This window comes from Neodiprion virginianus, chromosome 2 (assembly GCF_021901495.1).
Source record: "Neodiprion virginianus isolate iyNeoVirg1 chromosome 2, iyNeoVirg1.1, whole genome shotgun sequence".
Classification (NCBI taxonomy): domain Eukaryota; kingdom Metazoa; phylum Arthropoda; class Insecta; order Hymenoptera; family Diprionidae; genus Neodiprion; species Neodiprion virginianus.
This window is the reverse complement of record NC_060878.1, coordinates 8,647,684-8,674,566: the sequence shown is the minus strand read 5'-3', so window position 1 is coordinate 8,674,566 and position 26,883 is coordinate 8,647,684. Positions and strand designations below refer to the sequence as shown.

The following is a 26,883-nucleotide window of genomic DNA, read 5'->3' as shown; positions in this document are numbered from 1 at the left end:
TTACGCGACAATTTTTCTCTATTTTCTTGGCACATTCAACCTTTCTTACAAACTTCATAATGCGACCGGTCTGGAAATATCCCATGTGAGAAATCAAAGTTTTGAAAATGTTTAAAAAGTTTCTTTTCAAAATCAACTCTCAATATTTATAAATAATTAACCAATCGAATGAAAAATCTGAAAGAAAAAAAAATTCAGGTTACTGTTTCAGTGTTGGAAAAGTTGTAAAACCAATTTTCAAAAATGATCAAGTTCAGACGTCGGTTCGGGTTCCCATGGAATTCCCCATATGCACAAATATATATAGCCTATAGACGTGGCACGGAAGGCAAAACGTGATAGAGACGCGTAGAAGCTGTGCTCTTATACGTATGTGTGTCTTACATACACACACACATATATATATATATATACACACAACCATACAAGACCTGCAGGCGCTAATAATTCGCACGACTGTTTAGCAAATGCAAGCGGACCCCGAGTCACGTCGTGCACATCTGCACCATCCTCTGCATAATTTTGGGATTAGAATCGGGCTTATGAATTTAATTCCCAGCTGAGTTTACGGCATGCAGTAGGATGCAAAGGGGGGGGGGGGGGGGGGGGAGTCTTCCTTCCCCCGTAATCTGCAGTAGCTGGTACTCCACCCCCGAAATCTTGATATTACACTTTGCGCGGCTTTCGTGAGTTCGCGAGGCACGAAAATCGCGAATTACAACGTACAGCAGTTGCGTTTCTAATGCGGCACTAACGCGTTTTAAATTGTATTCCGAATTGACGTTTAATAGGGTACTTTTTTTTTTTTTTTTTTTTACGTTGGAATAAATACGTGTAGCTAATCGTCGTAGTAAAGGTATTAAAAATTGAACATTCTTCACAGTTTGTATTTGTGGTTTTTAATTTTTTTCTTTTGTTTCACATGGATCGATGAAAGATTTTTGCGAGTAAAAATTACTCCGGTTTGAATTTTCAATATCCTTCTTGCCTATCAAACTTTGGTTTTGACGAATTTTATTCTTATTAATTTTGACACGTTTTTAATATGAGGTTCGTTGGCCGAAAATCTGTAATTTTTGTTTACCTTATATTTCGAGTTTTAATCGTATGTTGGATATTTATTAAAATGTTATATTCGTAAGCTACGAAGATCTCTCTTTAAAAATACAAAAATAAGGAATGTTGAAACGATGAAGAAGAAACTTGGGATGCTTTCTTTTAATTCGTTTAAAATTGATTAAAAATCTAGTAAATTTGTTCGATTTAACTCTACGATCATCGCGTTTTTTTTGAATTCCATATGTTGGCATCGTTAAATGTTGTTTTACAACATTTTTGTCGGTATTGATTACGATAAATGGCAGTGTCGAAATAATACCTACAGAAAATAAAATGTATATGTTGCAGTGAATTTGTAGAAAATATAGTCTTCCGAATACAACGAATCAGCGATTTTTAACAATTTTGAAACAATTTGAAACCAAGATCTATTTTGTGTTTTTGAAGGTTTCTTCGATCAAGCTTAAAAATATAATAATTTTACAAGTATTCAGATAACGTGCGACGTCCTTGTAATAAAATTGATAAACTATTGATTTCCGGCGACAAACTATCTCAATTGTATTTCGAAAAAAATCGTTGAAATTTTTTCACTCGGCAAAAAATTCTGAGTTATTTATTGGCGTAACTTGAAGCAAAGAAATCAAACTTTGACGAAACTTCAAGTTCCGATAGAGCAAAGTTCCGAAACATCAAGTTTCGACGGAGTAAACTTCCGAAAATTAAAATACACACACACAGCGTAGATTAATCAGCGAGTGGGTGTAAAAGACAAAAAAAACCAAAAATCAGAATGTCAAGTGTTCCGAACGTAAAAATATCGAAAATCCAAAACAAAGAAAGATCAAATTTGTAAAATTTTTACTTTCAGATTACTTTAAGTTTCGCATGGAAAGAAATTTGAAATTTGGCGCTTTCGAAAATCTTTGAATTGAGAATTTCAACCCCTCCCCTCATCATCCCCTTTCCTTCGGCGGAAATTCTCTCGGAGCTGCGTTCTATCATCCTTCCTTCTCTCCCGGACCCTCAATCCCACCGACTCTGTAAGGGTCAACGTTGAATGTGTTATACGCATAGCCAAGCATAAAATTGAAGTGAAAAGTAGAAAGGCGGAAGTTGGTGAAACACAAGCGGATACGTCGCTGACGTGAAAGATCACCAAGAGCCTAGACGCGTCTATTCCACCTTGGAGGAGAGAGAGAAAGAGAGAGGGAGCAGGTGGGCAAATGAAGTTAGTCTGATTAGGGAATTGTCTGATTAGCCTAGCGACCCCCGTCTTCGTCGCATCTGGAGATCCGCCCCCCTTTTCTACCCTCACCCGCCGCAAGTTGCGGATTGACTTCACAAGCTCAGCGAGCAAATCTGATCCTCTCCACTCTCCTACGAAAGCCGGATTGAGTTCTCGAACATACATATACCTGCCTCGTATGTACGTTGAGCTAAAATTAGTTTCACGTCAGTCTATCTGCCCGGCCGTAATATACCTGTAACGTCACGTATGAGAAGCCAGGCAAGAAGATCATGCGACCGAGTATACGTGGCACACCCGGATCATCTGTCTTGAAGGATCCCTGACTGCACCGAGAGAAATTTTTAGTTCCGGTTACCGCTCGGTCCTTGACTATTTTCATCTTTTACCACGATCGAAAAATATGGTTCTCGGTAGAAAATGAAAATTAGTTTTCTACCTGTTACCGGAATGTCTATAATATACGTAAACTAGAGCGGTCCTTAAAAAGGTCGTTTTTTAACTTCGACCGTCTCGCCCCCCAAATCAGCTCCAAATGATTCGTAAAATAATTCCCTAATTTTTCAAATTTTTACTTAAACTCTGTCCCGTTCCACCAAAGGGTTGATTTCTCCACTTCCACGTATTTCGATGAAATTTGATACAGGCAAGTTTCTTAGGTCGCTAATTACGAATCTGAACTCGAAATTTCAAAATTCAAAATAGTGGATTTAATACGGCAATATCAAGTGACTTTTGCGATGTTAGTCCACCACGTTGGATCCTCCATTTAGAATTTCGAAATTTCGAGCTCAGATTCGCAATCAGGGACCCAAAAACCCTGTTTGTATCAAACCCCGTCGTATTTCATTAAATGAGGAAATCAACCCTTTGTCGGCACGGGTAAAAGTTGAGATAAAGATCTGAAAAAATTATGGAACTATTTTTGAATAATTCGGAACCGTTTTGTTGAGCAAGACAGTCGAAATTCAAAAACGATTTTTTCAGGTATAATCCTAACATATATTTTTACCTTGAAGATACGAATATCCTGAAGGTGGTAAAATTATCTGCGGTATAAATCGTGTACCGTAACTTTATTTACAGTGTTAAGATAAAAGCTGAGCGAGACGAGAAAGAAAGAGAGAGAGTGAGAGAAAGAGAAAGAGGCGCAACTTTGGGAATAGGTTGAAAAGTTCGACGAGGCAGGTATACGGGAATATGATCCGCCTATGAATAACAAATGAGAAGAAACGCGATGAAGCTGCCGCCGCTTCTGCCGCTCGAGTATTTTCGCAAGTTCCATTTTTGGACAGCTTTTACTATAGGTATACACTATTGCGCAGGTATGTATAGGTAGGTATACACGCGTAACCTGGAGGTTACTACTCGTGTAGGCAGCGGACGAGATGAGAACGGTTAAAAATTTAGGCAAAGAGGCGGCGGAGGCAGCCGGCTAGTTTATACGGAAGTTTACACGGCGGCCCGATTTCACATCCTAACCAGCTCCTCTTCTCACCCCCCTGAAGAACAACCCTTATAACCGCACGAATATGGAATTTCAAATTTCTACATTGTCCGAAGGTTTGTTTCGGCAGGAGGGTTAAAAACGCCTCGGAATCTTCGTGCGTCGATTTTTATTTTTTACGTGAGTTTAATCGTTTATTGTGATTAGAGTTGATAAACGAATGTGATATCATACTTGGAGCCAATTTTTTAGGAGAGATTTAAAATGCATGAAAATAGACGAGATCGAGATCAAGTTAATGATTTTCGGATTGGATTTAAAATCGTAGGAAATCACAATCATGTTTTAACGCACAAATTATCGAGAACGCGTTAATTCGTCGGAAATCACTCGGGGAAGTAGAAATCAACGAAAGCGCATGCCAAGTTAAAATTGAGTAGAATATTTACGAATTCAAACAATTTGAGACTTGAAACGATTTCGGCGATTTTCACCACTTCTCGAACGATTACTTCAGATGTTCGTTATTGCAATTTCAAATGATTGTTAATAATTTCGGTAATCCCGATTGATTCGACGTTGTTTCAACGAGCATTTGAGTAACTCAACGTTTCATTCGTTTACAATTCGACTTCGTGCGAACTGCCAAATTCACGACTGTAAATTCTTTATTAGATAATGAATTCCTCGAGTAAACGGACCGTCGAAAGAATTTCCTCTCAAGTTCGCATATTTTTTGGTATCTATACATTATGTGGCAACTCGTAGATGTGCAAAACAACGCGATACAAGCCTTAACGTAGAAGCAGAGATAACGAGAATGAAAACGGCAACAGTTCTCATTGCGCGAAACGTTTTGAATCTTATCTACGCGTCCATTGTTTGTCGGTTGAGGAGGCACAACGCTTCTTCTCGCCTGCACCGCCCACACAACTCAACTCCCTGCTGCAGCTTATAAATGTGTAAGAAACGACAGAGAGAAACTTGACCGAAAACTTGGAGAAAACGCCCTCGGATCACAGCTCGAGATAAAACAGCTTGCGTAATTTCAACGGTGTATGTTATATTACATACTTACGTCTGCATACATATACACTGGAAAAAATGTCATTTGTTACGGTAACTAGAAAAATTGAGTAAAACAGGTATCGTTAAAAAAAACTGTTTCAATATTGTTTGAATTACGAAAAACGAGGTACGCCTAACCATTTTGCGCTATCGTCGATCCTTTTTTGGTTGTTGCAACGCAAAATCAATTTCTGAGGTTTGCTCTACTTTTTTAGTTAAACGAGGCTTTGACGTCAATTTATTCCTGCACGAGCATTAAATTTTCGCAACAGTTGCAAGAAAATCTAGCAACAGTGATCGTAATGAGAAAGAATAGTAACGGATACTAGACTTTCCGGTAACAGCTAGAAAATTAATTTTCATTTTGTACCTAGAACTGTATTTTTCGATTGCTGTAAAAAATGAAAAAATAATCAAGGACTGAGCGGTAACCGGAAGTAAAAATTTCTCTCAGTTTACGTATATATAAGTCGTGTAACTCAAGCGTGTAATTAGACCCTCCGGCGTAAACGCGAAATGCTTCCTCTTTGCATATCAGCATAATATTATCGTTCTTGTAAGTGTCAGACAAAATTATCTCGAAATTTTCCCCTTCGAAAAATTAAACTATTCATTTTTATTTGTTTACATTTTTTTTTTTTAATCTCCACTTTTTCTTCTTAATATCGCATCGTTTCACCCCATTCGAGTGATAACGATACGTTGACGAATGTTCTAAAAATTTTTTTCCTAAAACACTCGACGATATCGAATTTTATTTAAAGAATGTCCTCCTCCACCAACACTTCGTTCAGAGACGTGCTTGATCGTCAGTTTCATGAAATACGATCGATAAAATTTCGCTCCGATTATTCGGAGCAATTTACCGGATCGATGGATCGACGAATCCGGGTGAAAGCTCGCGGTAAAGAAACATTCCTGAACACTGGTTTTTAAAAAAAAAAAAAAAAAAAAACTCTGTTTAAACACGTCGTTGAAACATACAACCTTTCTCCGTGGTTAAAAATCGCCAAGCAATTTTTTCTCTGTATTGCAGTGCGTGCGGTTACGGGGAAACACGCATATGGATATTAAATTATAGAGGCCGGATAGATTCAAAGGATGGTTTTTATTCGCGGGGCGAAAGATCCTCGAATCTTAAGCAATCCCTTGGATTGGGGTTGGATTGGGTTTCCGAGTAAACGTGAGTAAACCTTAAATACCTAAAAAGCGATTCTCAATGTTTTTGGAAACTCGCGCAAGGATTGGGTAAACATTTGCAACTCACTTCAGGAATTAGAGTTGGAGCGTCTTTCGTAACCGCGTTTATATACATATATAGTCGTGCCTGTATGTACGTATATATGTATACATATACATACATCAACGTATCCGGCATGAGCAAACACACCGGAATTATATTTGTTCGTACGAAAGTGAATTTACTTACAGGTATGTGATATTTATGAAAAAGCTTTTTTACCCCGGCCCTAGAATTTTAATCATCCAAAAATTCATCCCCCGTGATTTGTTGTCGCTCGGTTTTTAACTTTTCTCTTGGCTCATATTCGATATCGATCGACGTTGACGCGAAAGCTGAAAGTTTCATCAATAATTCTTAATGCGACATTTTTTTTACGCTTACGTTTAAATTTAATGAGTTTTCAATGACGCGATCAAGAATTTTGGTACGATATTTCCTCACGAAATTCACGTCTGCGTCTCGTATACTGTATGCGATAGTAATACATGAACTGCTGCAATTCTTTGCGAGATAAAAACACCAGCTGTGTAAACCGCTTCACCGTTACAAATAATGTAAATTTCACTTCGAAGAACAATATTCGTAAAACGCAAAAATAGCCTTTGCTTTTCTCCTTGGCATAACTCGAAATACGTTTGACGAGCGAGACGACAATTCGTGTCAGGAAAAAAAATATCTCGGCATTACACAGCGTAGAACAACAACAAAAACGACGACGATAATAATCATAATAATTACGACAGGGTGAAAAATTTTTAGATACAAAAAAATTTCAGGAACAACCAAAAAAATTTATATTTATGGTCACTGAAGAATTAAACTGTCTTTATTGGGTGGATTTTTTTTTTTTTTTTTACTTTTGTTTTTTCTTACGCAACCTTCGAAAAAGTTAGTTTTCAGCCTAAAACGAAGCCTTGTGAAACCGGAACTCGGTAGGAAAATTGTAAAATGTGTCTCATCCGGTTTGTATTTTTCAAACACTCTAACCGAAATATCTCGCAAGGTAATACAATTTGGAAAAATGTTTTTCGTTTCATTTTGTAGATAATCCAATTTTCTATAAAAATTTTTAAAAAGTCAAGGCTACTATACGCCTATATGTTCATCTTGTATTAGATACGAACGTTTAAAGTTGAGTGCACTGAATAAATGCATGAAGATGCTTGTTGCCTTGTAAATTTTTTTTCCCAGTAGTGTTCTAAGCTGATACAAGTAATGTCACGTATTAGTCTGAATGTTTTTTAAACAACATTTTATTATCTAGAAAATTTAACCAAGAACAGCTTCCTGACTTGTATGGCTTTCGAGATATTTCGGTTAGAGTGTTTGAAAAATTCAAACCGGATGCGGCACCTTTTAGAATTTTGCTACCGAGTTCCGGTTTCACGAGGCTTCGTTTTAGGCTGAAAAATAACTTTTCCAAAGGCACGCAAGTTGGAAAAACAAAATTTAAAAAAACAAACCACCCCAGTCTTTAATTTGCAACTTAAAAAATATTGGTCAGTTTTGTAACTGAAACATATTCTCTGGTGTGTATTAGAATAATTAACAACATCGGTGCCACAATAAATTGATATTGAGGCCTTGTTCAGTTGATTAAAAAAGAGAAGAAAAATTTACCAAACCAAGGTGACAGATTTAACGTTTTAGCAAAAACGAACAACCGTAGTGCCGAAAATTATAATCACACTAAATAGTTATTCGTGGAATATTTAAACCTATGCATTCATCTTGTAAAAAACTTTCCGGTGACTATAAAAAAAATTAAAAATTTTTCCAAAGTGTAACGACGCGTGTCATAACACCGATGAAACACCGTGCTTCTATAATTAATGAACGACAAATTCAAGGATCCGTGGAACTCGATTATGCCTATAATATGACACGAGTGGTTGGCTCCGAAATTATGTGTATAAAAGGTTTAACGGATCCTTTGTCGCAGGTTTGAAAGGGTCGGATGTAAAATCTAATTAAGAAAAGCTCAGTTTGTGTATATACGTTCACGATATTGTCGGTTGATCGTGTCTATTGTCGGAACGGAGCGAGAGACGACAGTCCTGATTAACTTTAACAAAATAACAATCGAGTCCTTCGCCCTCCAGGTTTCGGTGTGTGAAATTTGCAGCTCGGCCCAATTGTACCTACACAAGGCGGTTTTCCAGTCAACGCGGATCCGTTGTAATTTTCTCGACAAAAGATTTACCGATTCCCCGTCGCGCTTTTGTGTCTTTTATAAATTCATATTATTTATGAAAAATGCAACCGGCTCTCGACGAGATCGAAGTTCACTGAATTCTATTCTGGAAGGTGAGTCGAGGGCGGGGTTGAAGTTCCGATATCGAAGAGTTCGATACTTGAAGCAAAGAAATCAGAATTTTACGAAACAACGAAGTTTCGAATGGTCGGAATCTTGGAAAATTCAAGTTACGATAGAGCGAAGTTTCGAAAATTAAAAGATCTTTCGTCAAAGTTTCATTCATTCAAGTTTCGCCACCGAAAAATTCGGAATTTGCTACATTCGGAGATTTTTAAATTCCGAATTTCGAACCCACTCCATAAATCGAAATTGTTGTAAATTTGAATAATACGACACATATTGTGTCACTTTATTCTTCCAACTTATTTATAGAGTCGTCAGTATCGATGAAATCCTGCAGCATTTTCAAGCCTTGCAGATAAAAACATTTATTTGCATTTCAAATATTTATTTCATTTCATACGTCACTTCCTCCATTCTGAGATCGTAACTTGTCAGTTTCGACGTTTATAATATCGGGCAAAACAATTTCTTCCGTCTATCTGCAAACGTATCCACGTATGAAATGTCAATCGATGTCGGTCACATGTAATATGAAGACCAGACATTGGCTCGCCACACCTGTCACATCGACTCTCAATCTAGTAACAATAAAATTGTTTTCAACAAAACCGTTACGAAACCGACGAAAAAAACAACACAGCGAAACCGATGACGGACGGTGAAACAGAAATATCGCTACGTTTTTCCCCAACGAGTTCGAGCTGATTGACTGTTCGTGATTATTCGTTCCCTGAATTTGTTTGTTTCTTTTTTTTCCCCCCTTTTAAACATTTCTCTGCTCAGTTTAAATCGTCAAATATGTCGGTAAAAAAAAAAAAAAAAAAAAAAAAAACAACAAACAAACAAAATTCAAACAACTTTTCGCAATCCCTCGACACGTTTTACCGTGGGTATGTATGTACATTGCGAATGCTTGACAAAGATTGCCGGAAAGTTAAGAAATTCCTGCTCAGGGACTTAACGGAGTAAATTATACCTAATGGGACGTAATTGAATTAATTGCCAGTAGAGGTGGTACACACACTCGCATCCGAATACACATATATATATGTGTGTGAGTGTGTGTATGTGTGTATTTATGTATAGAGACGGGGGATTTGTACACGCGTTGCCACCCCAGTACTCACGTAAATCTTCGCAGAAGCCTCCTCTGCACTCGCAGTTTTCTCCAAAGTTTAACAAGTTTCTAAGATAAGGTGCTTAGTTCGTCTCGCAAAATTGGAGAAAATACAAATTTCCTCCTTGTATACATTATATACATACCTATGTATACGTACAGTGTACACGCATAAATTTAATATTATATATAATTACGTTTAACGCGGTGCATCAATTATTTATTTATTTATTTTGCGAAAGAGAGAGAGAGAGAGAGAGAGGGGGGGGGAGACACAAATTGTTTTAATTACACTGAGAAAAATTTCATTTGTTACAGTAACTAGAAAAATTCAATAAAACAGGTATCGTTAAAACAACTGTCCGAATACCGTTGGAATTACGAAAAACGAGGCACGCGTAACCATTTTGCGCTATTGTCGATCGTGTTTTGGCAATTGCAACGCAAAATCAGTTTGTGAGGTTTACTCTACGTTTTTAGTTAAAGAAGGCTTCAACGTCAATTTATCGTTGCACAAGCATTAAATTTTCCCAACAGTTGCAAGAAAACATAGCAACAGTGATCGTAATGAGAAAGAATAGCAACGGATGCTAGACTTTCCGGTAACAGCTAGAAAACTAATTTTCATTTTCTACCTGGAACTATATTTTTCGATCGTGGTAAGAAATGAAAATAGTTGAGGACTGAGCGGTAACCGGAAATAAAAATTTCTTTCGGTGTACCTGACGAAATTTGTAACTAATTGTACCTTCACAAAATTTATTCTCATTGTAATATAAAAACAAGATATTTAAGTTTGCACTGTAATTCTTTCTTCGTATTACAAGTATAAACAAATATTATTATTAACTGTAAAAATGTCACTCTGCATCTCGAATCTCTATTTTACACGCGGTTAGACACGTGTTAATAACAAAACTATCGAACGTAAAATTCTGGTACGAATAAGTCTACGACGTTTTTCCTTATTTGTTGAATTTTCTTTCCTAATTTACTTCTCGTCGCATGTTTTCACGAGAAACGGGAAAACGTAGACGCTGTATAATGGATCGGTTATTATAGTGTTGTAAAGCTCACGGAGCGGGCGAACCGAAAGGCGTCGCATGCAGATTTGTTGTAATTACCGCTTGAATTCCAAGCTGTATTACGTCCGAATGAATTCGACAAATTACGCCCTCAATTTTTCGCCATAATTTTTCGTTTCCCCTCTCACGTCTTAAAAAAAGTTTGATAAAATAAAACCGTCTTGCGTTTCATAACTAAACTGTTCTGTCGTACAAAATACTTTTGCAAATTTTCTGTAACGCAATATACCGTCGATATAATTATACACAACTTATCGAATTATTCTAATACGTAGAAATAAGTGGTCCAAACATTGCAAAAACATTAATTACATGACACCAGCACGCGTGTTAAGAAAGTCATGCGATATCGCGTGTTTGTGTGTGTGTAAATATTATGCGGAAGTATTCGCAAACAATTCAGAAATAAGATAAAAATTTCTTATACAATGTACGGCAATTAGAAGCGGATACGATATGCGGCGCGCATGTAACACGTTACAAAAACTATTTCGATTCAATACAAAACGTATTAATTAATTCCAAGATGTACCTTGGGTTCAATTAAATACACGAAGTTCGAAAAAATTACTGCTGAAAACAATTAATGCCAGTGTAAAAAAACTAGTAAAAAAAAAAATTCCGTCAACGCGAGAAGTTTTGCAAAATTATTTTGCGACGCAGCATGATTTTGCAGTGATAATAAAATAAAATTTCTTAGCGTTCGGATAAACGCCAAGCTTCGTTCTGATTCATATTTTTTGTTGTGTTTATTTTATTTTTTTTTTGTTTTTCTATCTCTATCGCGCGTACCTAGTCAAGGCTCGATGGATCCGTAGTCGAAAGATACAAGTTTGAACGACGACAGTCGAGTTAGTCTTTTAACTTTAAGGGGGAGCGAAAAGAAAAAGGATACAGAGAAGAAAAAAGTTAGAAACGCAGCAGGAGGCTGATGGCCACTTGAGTCGCACCGAAGGCGAACCTCAGAATTGGTACTACTTTATTTTTCAGTTGCTACGGTGGCGGATGCTTGTGGTAATCAAAAAAAAAAAAAAAAAAAGTTTGAAAATTTGCCAAGAAAAAAAGCTCGAATACCGGGTGTTTTATGCGCACATATACGCACGATATTATCCCAAGGTTCACCAGCTCTGTCGAACGATTGGCGAGCTACGCAGTAAAGGAAAAAAAAAAAAACAAAAGTTGAAACAAAAAAAAATAAAAATCGACAGGTGCAACGTAAATTATTTTTTGCAAACATTGCGAAAATTTGCCTTGCGCATAATTTGCGTCGAGTTGAATAAATTAATATGAATTACCGACTAAATATATCATTTATTATCACCGGTGACAACAGTGAGGTGAATTTTTTTTTTCTTTTTTTTTTCGTTCCAAATCGAGACCAGATTTCTAACAAGTATCTTATAAATCCCTGCGACGACCGTTAAAAGACGCATTTCCTTCGTTTTTTTTTTTTTTTTTTTTTTTTTTATTCGCGAGGTGGGTCAATAGAAATTTTTTTCGTAAGAAAATAAACAATTCCGCGCATGTGCCTACATAAAATTTATGACTTCGATTTACGAGAGCATTCACTGATCGGTATAAACTACGAACGTCCTAGATGGAAAAATCGACTCAAGCAACTATTCCGATGGAATTGACAGACGTTATCCATCTATCACATATCAAACACATGCAAACCGCGTGATTCAACCCTATATAGTAGATACAACTCATACACGCGTGATGATGATGATGATGATGATGATGATGATGATGATGATGGTGCCGAAGTGCCAGGGAAAATAATTATTATCCTGACGATATTTGCTCACATGAAAATATATCAAGTGCTACAGCATAGATTGTACGCGTGCATGAAGTAAGTAAATCAGTGACTACTGAATTGATTCGAGGGTTCTTCTTTCCAGCCCTTTGACGATCGGTTGCACAGCAGCGGCTCGTTAGCAGTGTCAGGTTTTTTTTTTTCTTCCCTCCTCCTTTTTTTTTCACGATACAAATTGGCAGGCGCCGTTGATCAGCCACTTGATTCGTCGAATTAAAGGACGGTTCCACGTTTCGTTTCAACTCGCTGTTAATAAATAACGCATAGGTATAGAGGAAAAATTCCAAACGAGTGATTATTTTACGGAAATTTTTTAACGATATTTTGGAAAAGTTTTAAATGAAAAACAGATTTTTGTTCTTTGCAACAAGCCAAACGTTTCAAAAGACACAAGTTTCGAATAGTCTCACACGTTTGTAATTTTCCAACAGCGTTCTTTTTGACGAATTGTACGGAAAGGAAGAAGAAAAAAAAAAAAAAGAAAAAAAAATTAAACAAGTTTTCTTTCGTCTTTCACGAGTGGATTACTATTGCCGATGTAATATTATTTGTCAAATCATTAACTGCGACGTGTGTCGAGAGATTTTTCAAAATTCTCGCCGCTCGTTTTTCATTCAAAAACGATACACCGCGGAGTGTGCAAAAAATGACAAAAAAAGAAACACTCCATGTAGGCGTGATAAATCACGGACAAGCCATGGATGCCCGTGGTCTTACTCGAGTTATAGATATCTCGTCGTTACCGTGGAAATAAATCGTTTTTGCAATATGAATTCGTGGCAGACCTAATTTTTGTCCCTCTTATTTTTTTTTTTTCCCCCGCGTCACAACCGCGACGACTTTTTTCATCGTCGCGGTCTTTGTACGACTTTGAAATGAAAACCGATGAAAAGGAAAAATAAAAAAATTAAAAAAAAAATAAAAAATTACGCTCATACACGTAAATGTGGAAAAATTTACGACACCGAAATCGAGACTCGCCTATGCCGACTCACTTGCGCACTTCCTGCTGAAATCTGGGGAGGGGGAGAATTGAGGGCTGAAATTTATCGAAATGACGGAGCAACGACGCACCGTGGGTGAAAATTTTTCCTCCCTACCCGGACGAGCCGAGTGTAATTAACCAGCATCAGCTGAACGGGGAACGGTGGGCTTGTCAAAATATGATGTACGACCCCCGTCAATATTCAACGTTCTGACCCACCGTTTGTACTATCGACACCCGCAAACACAGTGCAGGCTTGATTCTTCCACGAGTCGATCTAGGCCATGATTAAATCAGTGCCGATTGACGATCAGCCCTAAAATGCTGCCACGCATGGATCGCTGGATTCAAACTGTACTCGCGGTACATGAAATATCCCAGTATTTTCATTACCAAGTTTTCGTTTTTACAGGGGTAAGTAAAACGGGAGGGGGGGAGGGTTCGAAATTGTCTGTAACACGCAATTTGTCTATTGAATAAAATTTTCCAAAGTTCGATTATGGGGCAAACGTAAGGAGCCCTTTAAAAAAAACTCGTCGTTTTACGTCTCGGAAATGATTCGCAAGGATTCCAGTTAGCGAAATGATCTTTTCTCCGAGTATCACGTATTTGAAAAATGAGCGATTTATCCTGAAAATTCGTTACAGCTAGACTGACCTAGCGAATTTCAATCTCGACGAATAAATATCCAAGCAATGATCGGTTCGTAAAAAAACAATAATGAAACTGACAAGCGAGTTGTTTCCTGTGCTACTGTAATATATGCAATGCATTACGCAGAGGTTGAATAATAATTTTAATGAAAATACGTCCGTTTGAGATTAACTTTTAATCTCACCGCTCCACAAACTCCAAATGAAACCACGCAGTGCGGACGACTCGAGTTACACTCTCAACTCCGTCAGCGGTTCGAAGTTCAGCCATGCAGCGTTATTTATTTCCACATGCAGGATGGGAATATAATAATATGCAGTCAGATGTGCAAATTAAGCTTATATTTTATTCGCCGTATGTATACGTATACCCGTAAATACACGGGTCAGCCGAGAACGTAGCCGACCGCAAATTCCGCGACATTTATTTTTCATTTCATTTCTTTTTTTCCCTTCATTTTGCGTATAATATGCCTAAATTTTATCATCCATGCCACGATTTCATCTCGCTCCAATTTTTCCTCCAATTGTAGCGGAATAGTTGAATAACGTAGGATAAAATTCGCACGAGTATGAGAATTCAAGAGGTTCAGGTGCTGTCTTGATTGTTATTTTTTCCACGTCTTTCGTTACAAAGCGGTCGCGAATTCGTAAACGTATGTTTACCCCCCCCCCCCCCCCATCCATCCTCGAGAAAAGAACACCTGCCCTTTTTTTTACACACCTTATATACCTATTTACTTTCATTCTCCAGTTGCGAATATCATCTTCCCTTGTTCAAGAGGCGCGAATTTTAGATCGGTACGAGACGTGCAAGCTCGCTGCTGCACCGCGTCTTCCCCACGGATTTACGGCGTCTGAATCTTGGACGTATCGTCTGAGTCTTTCCCTCGAGTGTGTTCCGGAGTCCGTAAATTCGTCGCGCGGTGTGATCAGGTCTGCCACCCTAAACGATGGTATTCCGATAGTTCCCCGATTCTTGCGAATCGGATAGAAAGAGATCGAGACAGAGGGAGAGAGATAAAGAGGGGTGGAGTTTGACGGGTCAGCCGTTGGAGCTGGTTGGTGGAACTTTAAAGATAGGCTATCTACGTCGAAAAGGTGGTCACAGCCTTTGGTCAAATATTTGACTCGTTTTTTGTCTTAATCGTGCAGGGCGATGTTGACACGGCCGGATTCTAAGGTCCAAAGAGCTTTCCACTATGGCTTAAAGCGCGAGGCGACTTGTTTCGGACGATGGTCGCCGACGGAGTATAAAAAAAAAAAAAAAAAAAAGGTATAAAAAGAGTGATAGAAAGAGGGGAGGAAAAAAATTTCCACCGCGAAAGCTCGCATTGGGTAACAAAATACGATGCACGGAATATTTAGGCTCGGTATAAGTCACGGTGTGAATCGTGATTCTAAAGCATGACTGGAGAGCGTCAAATTTACTCTCCTCTATCTTCTATCATCGAGAGCTGATACCAGCCCTACAGACTCCGATTGTGAATGCCTCGCCTATGCATAGGACCAGACCATGCGTGTTCGTCTGTCCAGATAACGAACAATCAACAAGCGACAATCCGTCGACTGTCCTGCGCAACGGCCGACCAGCAATTCCATCAGAAACAGTACCGACTGACCGAGTATAACGTCAGCCACATATATACGGAGTGAATTGGTAACAACCGAACGGTTTAATGCGCATGCGCTGCAATTTGAGAGCGATAGCAATTGTTTTGTCGGGGTGACCAACGTTTTTCAGGTTATATAAATCGCGGCGAACCGTCATCTGTACTTCAGAATGTTGGTAGCCGTGACGAAACAATTTCTCGTGCTCTCAAGTTTTAGCGCATGCGCATTGAACCGTTCAGTCGTTAGCAATTCGCTCTGTACGTAAAGTAAAATGCATAAATGCCTTAACCTTCTTACGAATTATGCGACAATGCATCCCATTTTCTCACGTCATCTTCTGCATCGTCGATCGTTGTCACATAATCCGTATGAAATTGTACTCGCATTTTGTTTCGGACCGAAAACAAGTTAGCCGGAAGATCAAGTCATTTATGCGTCTTACTGTAGGTACCTAAATTTGAAAAATGAAAAATTTTCAGCACTCCCGATGTGGCAAAATGAGACGAAGTAACGCGTGGGTTTATTCTCACCGAAGGCCGAAAACAGCTGATGGGGGTTGCTAAACGGCGATAAGAGTGTCTCGGTTTCACGGTTAATCTGGACTGCTAATATTATCCGTCAATTCGCATCCACACGCTTCGTCAAATCGACGAGACTATGATTCAGCCTGCAGTTCCCCGGTGGATTTGCAAGCTGAATACCGACCAGGTCTAGGACTTTGTGAAGTACATTGCACTTGTGCACTGTTCCGCTCGTATTATAGACGGCATCAGTCAGGTATGACACATAGACTGCCTTCGGGTTGGTGTATGGAAACGCAATTCCCCATGCGGCGCATTGTTGCCTTCATGTTTACGTGCTTGTGTTAGTTTGTAGGATGCGGTTATACAAGGATTGTCGGCTCGCATCGGTCAGTTTCAATTCCGGAATACAACCTTCAAACTGATAGTCACTGATCCCTGAATTAGAACCAGTTGAAACACGTAAACGGGTCTTTTTGAAACGTGTGAATTGTTTCGAGGCATGGACTGAACTGGCCCACGTGGTTCTCGATCGGATGAAAAACCAAGTTGGTGTCTGGTGAACATTATAAAAGGACAGGTGAATTACCATCTGATTTTCTGGATACATTGATGCATCTTTTTTTAAATTCCACTAGATACACTAACCTCGTTTTTCATTGGAACAAGAACCGTAAGAATTGATGTCCAGGAAGAAGGTATCCATAAGCGATTTTGCAGTTTGCCCAACCGCTAACTCGACTTTGGTGTAAAAACCCCGCAACTTTTGAAACTCTTACTTCGAGCTGAATGGCTATTGAATTAAAATTGATAAACTTCCATCCTGTTCTCACTTTTTCATGAAATATTCAGGTGCAGTTGCATAATTATTCTATATCAAACGATAATTCCTACCAAAAACCAGTGAGGAAAGAAGGACGCACCGTGTACCGCGTATATAAATCTGCTTAGGTGTCTGGGAGAAAAGTCCTCTTGAGAGAAAGTACGGATGCCCTGATTAATGGTGTCTCCAAAGCCTCTTGTGGCGAGCTTTTGATCCAGCTTGCTTGAAACAGTCGGAGTACAAGAAGGTCGAAAAATTTTTGGATTCGGATCTTCCTCGGGATAAGAGTAAGACGAGTGAGGATGAGGCTGACATTTGCAGCGCGGAGCGGCGGTGTGACGTAAATCAGTATGTCAGCTTTAAGGTCCCCTTCTCTATCTCATCAACCCTCCTCTTCTCAGGAGCGAGCGGTTTTCCTCTTGAGAAGCACGAGATAATATTGAGATCTTACGAAAACGTTCGCCCCTCTATATCTCTCTTTCTCTCTCTCTCTCTCTCTCTCTCTCTCTCTCGCTGTCTCGCCTCTCCCCTTATCTTACGGAGCTTTCGCCAGGTGTGTAGACTAATTTGCTACGGATCAATCTTACGTGGGTATAATTGAACATGCGCGTATACACGTGTATGTATACATATAATACGTAATTTCGAAGTCGTGAAAATTTTTCCGTCAAAATTTAACCGGTGTTTCGAAATTTCAGCGCAATTAAATTCCTCGGATAAACATTACAAGTGAAAATCTCACGGATACTTTGTGACTTGTAAAGTAGCGATACTCAGAAACTGAATTCGAGGTAAGATCTTCGAGGAGAAACCGGCGGGTAGTTGAAGCGAGCGAAGATGAAGTAGGTACTACTCCGAATACAAGAGGCCAGAGGGAAATTCTCTTTAGAGACGTTTTCAGCCCCTCAGGGAATACCAAATTATTTTATTTAGGAGCTAACGAAGTGGAAAAACAATAGACAGCTCGGTTGTTAAGCGTGCCTAGCTCTCTGCCCTCTTCGTTTGGTATTTTGACTTTCCCTTAATTTCACTCAGGTATTCACGGTCGGGTTTGTTACGCAAGGAACTGGAGCTCGGCTTCGTCGCTACACGATTTTTACCAAAAATCTTCTTCATGTGCGTTTAGATTAGTTTAGTCACTAGCGTGCCTGACTTCCGGCAAAATCTACCGGCTCTCAATTTTTTGGAAGCTATTAACAATTTTTCGACTCTACGATCAGATTAAATCGAACGTTTTGAAAGATTCGCCATAGAAATGAGAAGAACACAAAATCTAAGACCGACTTTTAACTACGTTGTTGGTTGAGTTTCCGAGGAATGGATTTCAGGAGGCTCAAGTTAGTAGCGTCAAGGTGATTGAAACGTCAGGAATAAAATCATTCCCGTTTATCATGGTCTACAAAATTTCAGACGCTCCTAGAGGCGTGAAGTAACGATGTCCTCTAAACATGCATTGTTGCAGTAACGTAACTAACTTCATCCTCACAGAATTTCACATGACTAAAATTGAGAACAATTCTCATTAGACTCACAAACGCGCAGGCAACTATGCATTATTCAGTTTGCAGATTTAGCAATAATAATTGTGACACGCGTCCTTGACTACTTCCTGCCCTCCTCGCTCCGCGGGCAAAGGCGAACAAGGAGAGAAAAATCATGACGAAGCATCGTGAGGATATCGTACGCGTGGATGCAGGTCAGAGAACGGACGCAGTACGCTTCAGCCGTCCAGGTTTATAAAAGATAGAAAACGGTACAACAAATGCCTCCGCGATAAGCGAATTTGCTACGCGTGCGCGATTACTCGTTGACCCCACCACGGTGTCAAAGTTCACACCGACACGCGCCGTGGGGTTTTGTTAGCTCTAGCGTAATGCGATTGCAGTGAAACAACAGCGATTCCAGCAATTCCCTGACTCAACACACCGCACTGCACAGTGCGAAACGTCGTCGGCTGGCAAACCCGTGCATAATGCATAACGAAAATCCACCGAGTGCAGAAAAATTCATTCAGCTGTTTCCGATAAAGGTTCTACAGGTGTTACAATATGAAATAAACCTGCTTTTTAGACCACCGTTGAGAGTATCTACCGGCCTTCAAACACTGCCAACGAATCTCGTTACATCAAAGCTACCACGCCACTGCAACGTACCAAAAGCCAAACGTACCTCCACGTTTCGCGTCAAATTGCATTAACACACCAATGTGAAGTTGGAAATGACGGAGAGCGGCTCGAAAAGCGACTATAACGCGATGTACGAGTCACGGCTGAGCGAGATGACTCTAATGGGTCCGAGATACACCGCGTGTGACGTAGATACATACACTGTATCTCGAGCTTCCGGCAAGGTTTATAGTCAGATAAAAATTGACTGTAATGGGACTAATGCGCACGTGGGTTGCAATGGTGTTCAAGTGGTGTCGTTAAATGGCGAAAAAAAAAAATCACGAGCGGGTCGTGCAATCCTCCGGTCTGTTCATTCAGGCGGATATATGGTAGACAAGCCGTACGGTGGAAGCAAGTCGTCTATTCGATGACGAATAGACGATCATCGACGTCGTGAAGGCTCTTTGAACACCGCGACTGGTGAGGTGTGGGTTCACGCTTCGTCTTACGTCACAGCCGGTTGAAAACCCGAGCGACATTCTTCATTCTACGAACTCGTTTTCACCCATTCATGTATGTCTACAAATCCCAGCTTCCCTATTTGCGAGGCGTTATAAGGTATACCTGTACATGCGACGACTCTACGACGCAGAACGAAGCTGTTTCTGGTGGTGAGTCGGGATATTTTTCGCATCGAGAAACGCGATCGTGTTTCAACGCTCCGTGCGGTTTCCCACCCGTTAATACATCCACGGGCAAGATTACAGCTTAACGAGTACTATCCGCACCGTTTCAGAAACGGGACAAGACTGCAGTTAATGTTATGCTCTGGAAAACAGAGATGCATTTCTTAAGAAGAAAGTCTATTCAATTTTATTACCCTAGACTCGTATCATCCAGTGGTAAGTTAAACCGTATCTATAATTCTTGACTCGAAACTGGTTTGTTTTACGAAACACATTTTGGCGATTGAATTAAAATTGAGGCGTCGATCTCCTTTACGTTTTTCAAAACACACGAGAAGATGCTAATCGTTGATAGTAGGTATAATAAACTGTTTATAGTCCGCTCAAATGACACTATAACACACTGAGACGGTGCCGCAGGTCCTGTTTATGCATAACAAATTATAACCACTCGTTTATATCGAGTGAGACAGGTTTAACCGCATTGCAACTCCGCAACCACCTCCACGAATAACGCGTGCAAGAGAATCGAGTCAGGTGATCCGTGGAGGCAGCGATTTTCCAACAGTTATGGTTGTTTGTCGGGACAAATTGGAAGTCGTTAAATTCAATTTTCATTTACTTCCATTCTTTTATGTCGACTTAAGAGATTCTTAGAACCATAAATGTAACGAAGGATATCGGACTCTCGTTGCATCCTACGTAAGTCATTCGATCTTCAACGCTTCTTCGTCTAAGAGAGCACGCCTTTGACGGCTACGTAGACGGGACTAGCTGGAGGACGATAACGGAGCAGAAAGCTACTCGTAAATTATTTCCGAACAAACGAGGGAAGTCGATCCCCCAGTGCAACGCTCTGTGACCCGTCTATGGTTACGGCACTGTGTCATCTCTCATCCCATAGTCTTGTGGGATATTACGGCATTGTGACAGGCTCGCATATTCAGAAACAATACAGTCTACTCCCCAAGCAGAGATCCAGCGTATCCTGCTTTCAGCCTGTCCGGTAATTGAGACACTTGCGATTCAACTTGACGGCATCTCTTTACCCGAAAATGTCGTTAGCTAACGTTATTTCAAACCTGATCCGACCGAGGGTATATACGAAGAGTTAGTTTTGCCCGACCACACCGGTTCTAAAATTTCGATCATCCCATAAGGGCGAATGAACGAGGTTGAAGTTAGTAACGTTATCGTAATGAAACATTAGAGAAAAAATCACTGTTTTCTTGTTTTCACAGTGTTTTTCAATGAATTAAGACTGCAAAATATGAGTATGTTTTGTTTTATTACGATTACACTAAATTTCGAACAATTCCAAAAACAGGGAATAACGGTTTTTCATCACCATGAATCTTTACGGTAACGTCACTAACTTCAACGTGATATTAACGAATGAAATGTTTAACACTAGAACTACCGGGGTAAAATGCAACATAAAGTACAAACTTTCAAATGAAATTGTAAGACCAGTCTAATAAGACAAAAATAAAATTCACTACATTACTGCTTTAGTTATCGTTGTAAATGTCATTACATGATTGGGAAAAAAACGAAAGTTCAACATGAAGTAGAATTTTTAAAATAAAATTGTAAGATAAGTAATTTTTACTGGTATGATAGTTCCAGTGTTAAGTACCCAGTCACTGGTCCTCCTGTCCTTTTTACAATTAATATCTGGAAACTACGACGTTTAGTAGGTACGTGTCGCTAAACCACTACGCTTACATCATTCCTATATTTATCGGCATTGAGGAGCTTTTAAACACGATGAATCACAGTGAATCACGAGGGGAGTCAATTGACGCACGTGATATTGAAGCTCTGATGATATGGATAAAAAAAAAGTCACCTTTTATCCGAAACTGGTCCCTTTCGCTTACGATTTATTACCTTCGATACTCAGGCTATTAATGCGGAGCTAATTGAGAACCCCGTCTGCGCGTGACTGTCATCGCGATTAAGAACCAATTGGCAAGGTCTTCCGGTGTCGCTTACCCCACTGCGTATTATCGTAACTTGGGCACGGATAGAGACGCGCTGCGTAGCCGCAAACCGTTGCGAAATTATAACAGGATATATATTATACCGTCTACGTATACCTGTACACTTGGCCTGAGATCAACGCGATCAACACGAACCGCGAAGCGAGGATCGAGACACCCAGTCAGACGGGATCAGGATCTTTGTCCTTACGCCCTTGAAATTTCTACGAACCAGAGACGCCGAGGGGCTTCAACCCCGATGAAAACGAGTCCTTCTTCTTCTTCTTCTTCTTCTTATTCTCTTTCATTGCCGGGCCGAGAAAATGAGTCGTGCAAAGAAAAGTAAAAGAGAATAAAAAAAAGTAATAGTTCTTCAATGGTTGCCATTAAGTGTTACCTCCTCGGAGCATTCAGTGAAACACTTTTTTTCATTTCGGTACCAGCGACGTAATGAGCAAGAGTCCGAATAGTCGGCAAAACTGTTCAGATACTTGCCAAACTTTTTTTCCTCTTTTTCAACACCTCGCCGAGCTATTAAATATATAATATACATCGGTGTATTATAACGTGGTGTCCAGTAAAAAATCCGTAACAAATTCAAGGAGATTTCTAGGACATTTTCAGATTATTCAAGGACATTAAAAATATATTTCCAGGACACAAGAAAATTCAAAGATAGTTTCCAGGACTTTTGAAGGACAAGCAAAATTCAAGGACATTTCCAGAACCACTGGCGAGCATATAATGAGTTGCACAGGGTATCATCGGTCCTCCGATTGCATAATTTCACACCCCAAAAACAATTCAGCGAATTATCGAAATACGCAGAACATACGCCGGAAGTTTGCGTAGCTGTGACAGAGCGAATTGCCAATTATACTACAACAAACCAACCGACCGACCGACCGACCGATCGACCTTCATCACGCGTACTACTTATTTACGAATTTGGTATTCCGCAACTGTACCCGCGACTAACGCGTTGGTAGCCTGAATACTTTGTGCGGAATATCGAGTGCCATCGAAACGTTTGATGTGCCAATCACTGGTCAACGATAACGAGTTGGGGATGATGGATTTTTTTTTAATACGCAATTGACAGCTACTGGAGCATTGATTTACTCATCACTGGGTATAAACGGTTTTTTCACCGGGTAATTATATACAGAGGACGAGGTACGGCACGAATTAGACTACACGATTCTTGGGTTAGGATTGAATTAAATCCGGGAGATTTCCGACGCGAGAAAATGATAAATCTGGTGAGTTTTTGGGGGAGGAGGGTGGACAAGGAGCAGCCTGTTATCTAACGTCAAGCCCAGTTCTCCATGGCTCCGCAAATCTGCACTATATTACCGAACGATAAAACGCCGGTTGAAGTTTGGTTACACGTGGCGATGCTCCCGGGTCCCGTTCCACTCCCAGGAGAGCGTCCCTGAACCCTGGATCCTGAATCCTCAGTCCCGAATCCAGAAGGTTCACCCGGATATCTTAAAACGAGGGTTTAAAGTTATAACTTAGGATTAAATGGTCTTGGTGTTCCGCGTAACTCTCATCCGTATCTCTTGGGCTCGTGGCGGCACTCGGCTCGCCTTACCTCAGTGGCTTGCCTCCTCCGTTCCGTGCCATCCCACACCATTTCATTCCGGTATCACTGTTTCTGATTTCTGTCATTGGGACAGGCTCACCTGGACCAGAACCTCAAGGTCGAAATTGTGTAACGAGATTCGCTACATTCCGGAAAAAAATCACTACCGTCGCGAGGAGAAGAGGCGAGATACGTTTTTCCCTCTGTCCTGGCATTTGAAATTAGATAGTCCTGAAGGACTGGAGCCTCTCGAGGGAGTTTTATTAATAAGAAAATCTTATTGTCCCAGTTTATTAGCCCTTTCGAGTATAATCAGGTAAAATTCAGGTGAGACGGACTCGCGAGCCGTGTCGTATAACTAGCGGCAGTCAAAGTAAAGACGGTCGTAAGACGCAAACACCAATGCTCGGTCGCAAAACCTAGGAAATTCAGTTTGAAGGAATATTGTACATCGCAAGATGTTTCTTCTCGAACGATGTGACGAGTGAAACAGTTCACACCCACCAACAAATGCCTACGAAAAAAGATCGTAATCATGGTTCTACTCACTTTGGTTGAATGTGATTGAGACTGCCGATGGTGGGATTGTGGCTGTAGTCTTCGCCGCTGATCCTGACTACGCCATCGTCGACGTTCACGTTGTAACCGTTTTCGGCGATGTCGACGAGGTCAGCGAAGTCGTCGTGAACCTCCGGCTTATCGGACTTCACCGATTTCAGTGCATTTTCGGAGGGCGTCTTGTCACCCTTGGAGGAATGGGCGGTTCCAGCGGCGTCGAAGCTCGATATTTCCTTGCTGGCGTTTGGCCGCTGCAAGAACTTTCTCCGGAAGCTATTGTAGACAGTTTCTTGATCCGGATCATCGCCTATTCTAACCCTACCGTGACTCGGAACCAAATGGTGTCCGCTGTACCCGAGGTCCATCTGAAGGTCGACGACGAGGAGGAGCGTGAAGAGAATTGCAAAAGCGCTAAGACCGAGGATGAACCTCTCCCGAAGCCTGATCATCCTGATGGTTATCTTCATGATTGAATCTTTGGTCAGCCTAGACATAGGAACTTTGTCTTTACCGTTGTAAATCGGCGCTATATCGCCGGACTCGAAACCGTCTTCGGAAGACGAAGTAGAAGAGGAATTACGTTCGGAAGGTGACGCCGATCGACCCGATTCCACCACCTCGACGGACACTAATTTTTCACTAAACTTATTTTCACCACTCTTAAACACACGAGCCAAGTCCAAATCAGGTTCGCAGAGGCACTTGACGCCCTTTTCGCCGGATGATAAGACGGAACTTGAACTATTACCGATACTCCGCGAATCTATCGAAGCTCGACGTGTCTGCAGGGGCGCGTTAACCTCGCTAAATTCACTCCTATCCAGTAAAACCTCCCAGTCTATGGTCTCGTTCGACGCACTTCTGTTGCTACGACCCGTCGTCGAGTTGACAGGGCCGAAACTAAAGTCCAAGCTAAACTTTGAGTCGTCGTTCGAAGATACCGACGGTTTCCTTTCCTCGTTAAAGTCTCCGCTCAACGATATCTCAACCCCCTCTTCTCCTTCTTCTACTTCCCTCTCAACTCTTAAGGGGTTGCCTTCCTTCGAAGGAATCCGGTCACCGGGTGCTGGCTTCGGATTATCGGCGCAAAGTGAGGAAAGGTGATCAGCGGGTCGAGTGTCTTCCTCGCTGACGGAAGTTTCCGTGTAAAGTAAGACTGGAAACCGATCCGAAGAAGCCGACTCCCCACCGCAGTCGCGTTCCTTGGTGTTCGTGCAACTGTTGAATTCTGCAACTCTGCATTTTATTCGCTTAACTAAAAATTCGTTTTCTGCCTTGGACGGCGACGAACGACTGCTAGCCCGTGTCGACTGGAGTCTAACGTCGTTATCAAAGACCTCGGGGTTATCGCGAATCAAACGTTCCCGTGGCCTCTGAAACGACAAGGCGTCTTCTGGCGGCGGGGAAGATTTCAACTTGCCCGCTGCAGCGGCTCCCCCGCGTCCCTTTGCTCGGACCAAATCCTCCTCGCCCGATCTCGATCCCTCAAATATTTGCGAACCCGAGTTCAACCCTTCGAAATTTCTCCGATTAACCTCCGGTGTCCGAAGAGTCGACCTTCTGGCCTCACCGCCAGGAATGCTGGACCGGATTTGGTCGGACAATCTCGACCATACGGGAGGAACGTTCTGGCGTTCCAAGGTCTCCTGACTACCAGTTCTCCCAACGCAGAAATCAGGAACAAGCTCGTTTCTCCCGAACTTCTCCAACCTCCTGCGAAGCAATGCGCGCTCTTCGAGAAGTCTGAAGTTGTCTTCGGACCTTATAAGCTCGTCAACGTCCTCTACGGACACGCTTTTCGAGCTGGTATGACTCTCGACTTCCCGAAACAACCTCGATCCACCGGTTATCGGCGTTTCCGGTCTCGGAAGCCTCGGACTGGCCCCGGCCGAAGACGGCTTCTCCGGTTCCGGTCCTCGGTCCGGATGATGATTTTCCTCTGTCTCCCTTCCCTGCTCCTTAGCCTCGCGATTTGCCTTCTGCACCTTGAGCCAATTCGAACGCCTCAACGAGTTTCTGGTCAGCCCCTGATCGCCGAGGGGTCTTTTCCGCGATCTTTTCCTCCTGAGAGGAGCCACTGGACGTTCCTCGCTCTGGACGCTTCCCAAGCTGTCGGAACTCTTGCTGGAAAGCAGCTTTCTCCTGAGGAGCAGCGGACTCTTCTGGATGTTCCTCACGAGCCTTTCGCAACCCTCGGCAATGTTCTCTCTCGACGACTTGACGAAACGCTTAAGGAACGAATCGTTCCTCGACAACTTCGCCGCCCTCTGGGCTTCGTGGTTCACGCTCAGTCTGTCAACCTTGTCCACCTCCTCGACCCTTGGCACCGACGAAACTAACTCACAATCCACTGATCTCTCGGGACGATCGCCTTTGCTGACCACTATCCTCTTCGACGGTTTTATCCTGTCGCTCAAGCTCAGCTTTAGCCTTCTTCTACTCTTCCCGCATCCTGCGGACTTCGACTCCCCGTCTTTGACAACCACCGAATTGGCTATTTCCTCCAAGCTCGAAAGGCTATCTCGGTATGTCTGGTGGTCTGACTGTACTCTCGCTACGTTTGAACCACTTTCGTGACATTCTTCTTTATCCAGATTAATCACCAACGTAACACCGTAACAAGCCTATAAACTGTCGGGGAAATTATATTCACCAAAGTACCTTTTACGATATTGCACGTTCGGCTCGTATTTTTTTCTTCGTTTCGTTAACTTTTCGATTATATTGTATTGTGAAAATTCAACATATGACACTTTTCATCCGTATATATATTATTTTCTTTTCAAATTCTTTTAGTTTTAAATTAGAATCTTTGGAATGCGCGGAAATGCACTTGGTCAGCCTTTTTAGATCGGTTGATTATTACCGGAGAATTGTAATCCTGTATGAAAGTTTCGTTTATCTCGTCGCCTCCTCGCTGCAGCTCATTGTCAGCTCAACTCGTTACCTGGA

The 26,883-nt window shown here is 41.1% G+C and overlaps 1 protein-coding gene across 1 annotated transcript in view; it reads right to left on the bottom strand.

The window, feature by feature from the left end:
* The window catches only part of LOC124296871 (extracellular serine/threonine protein CG31145), a 48,716-nt gene extending 22,161 nt beyond the window's left edge, over positions 1-26,555 (bottom strand). Inside the window, exon 1 of the mRNA XM_046747249.1 lies at positions 23,923-26,555. Coding sequence (XP_046603205.1) covers positions 23,923-24,425 — 503 coding nt within the window. The 5' untranslated portion in view covers positions 24,426-26,555. The remainder of the gene's footprint in view (positions 1-23,922) is intronic.
* Positions 26,556-26,883: the final 328 nt, after the last annotated feature.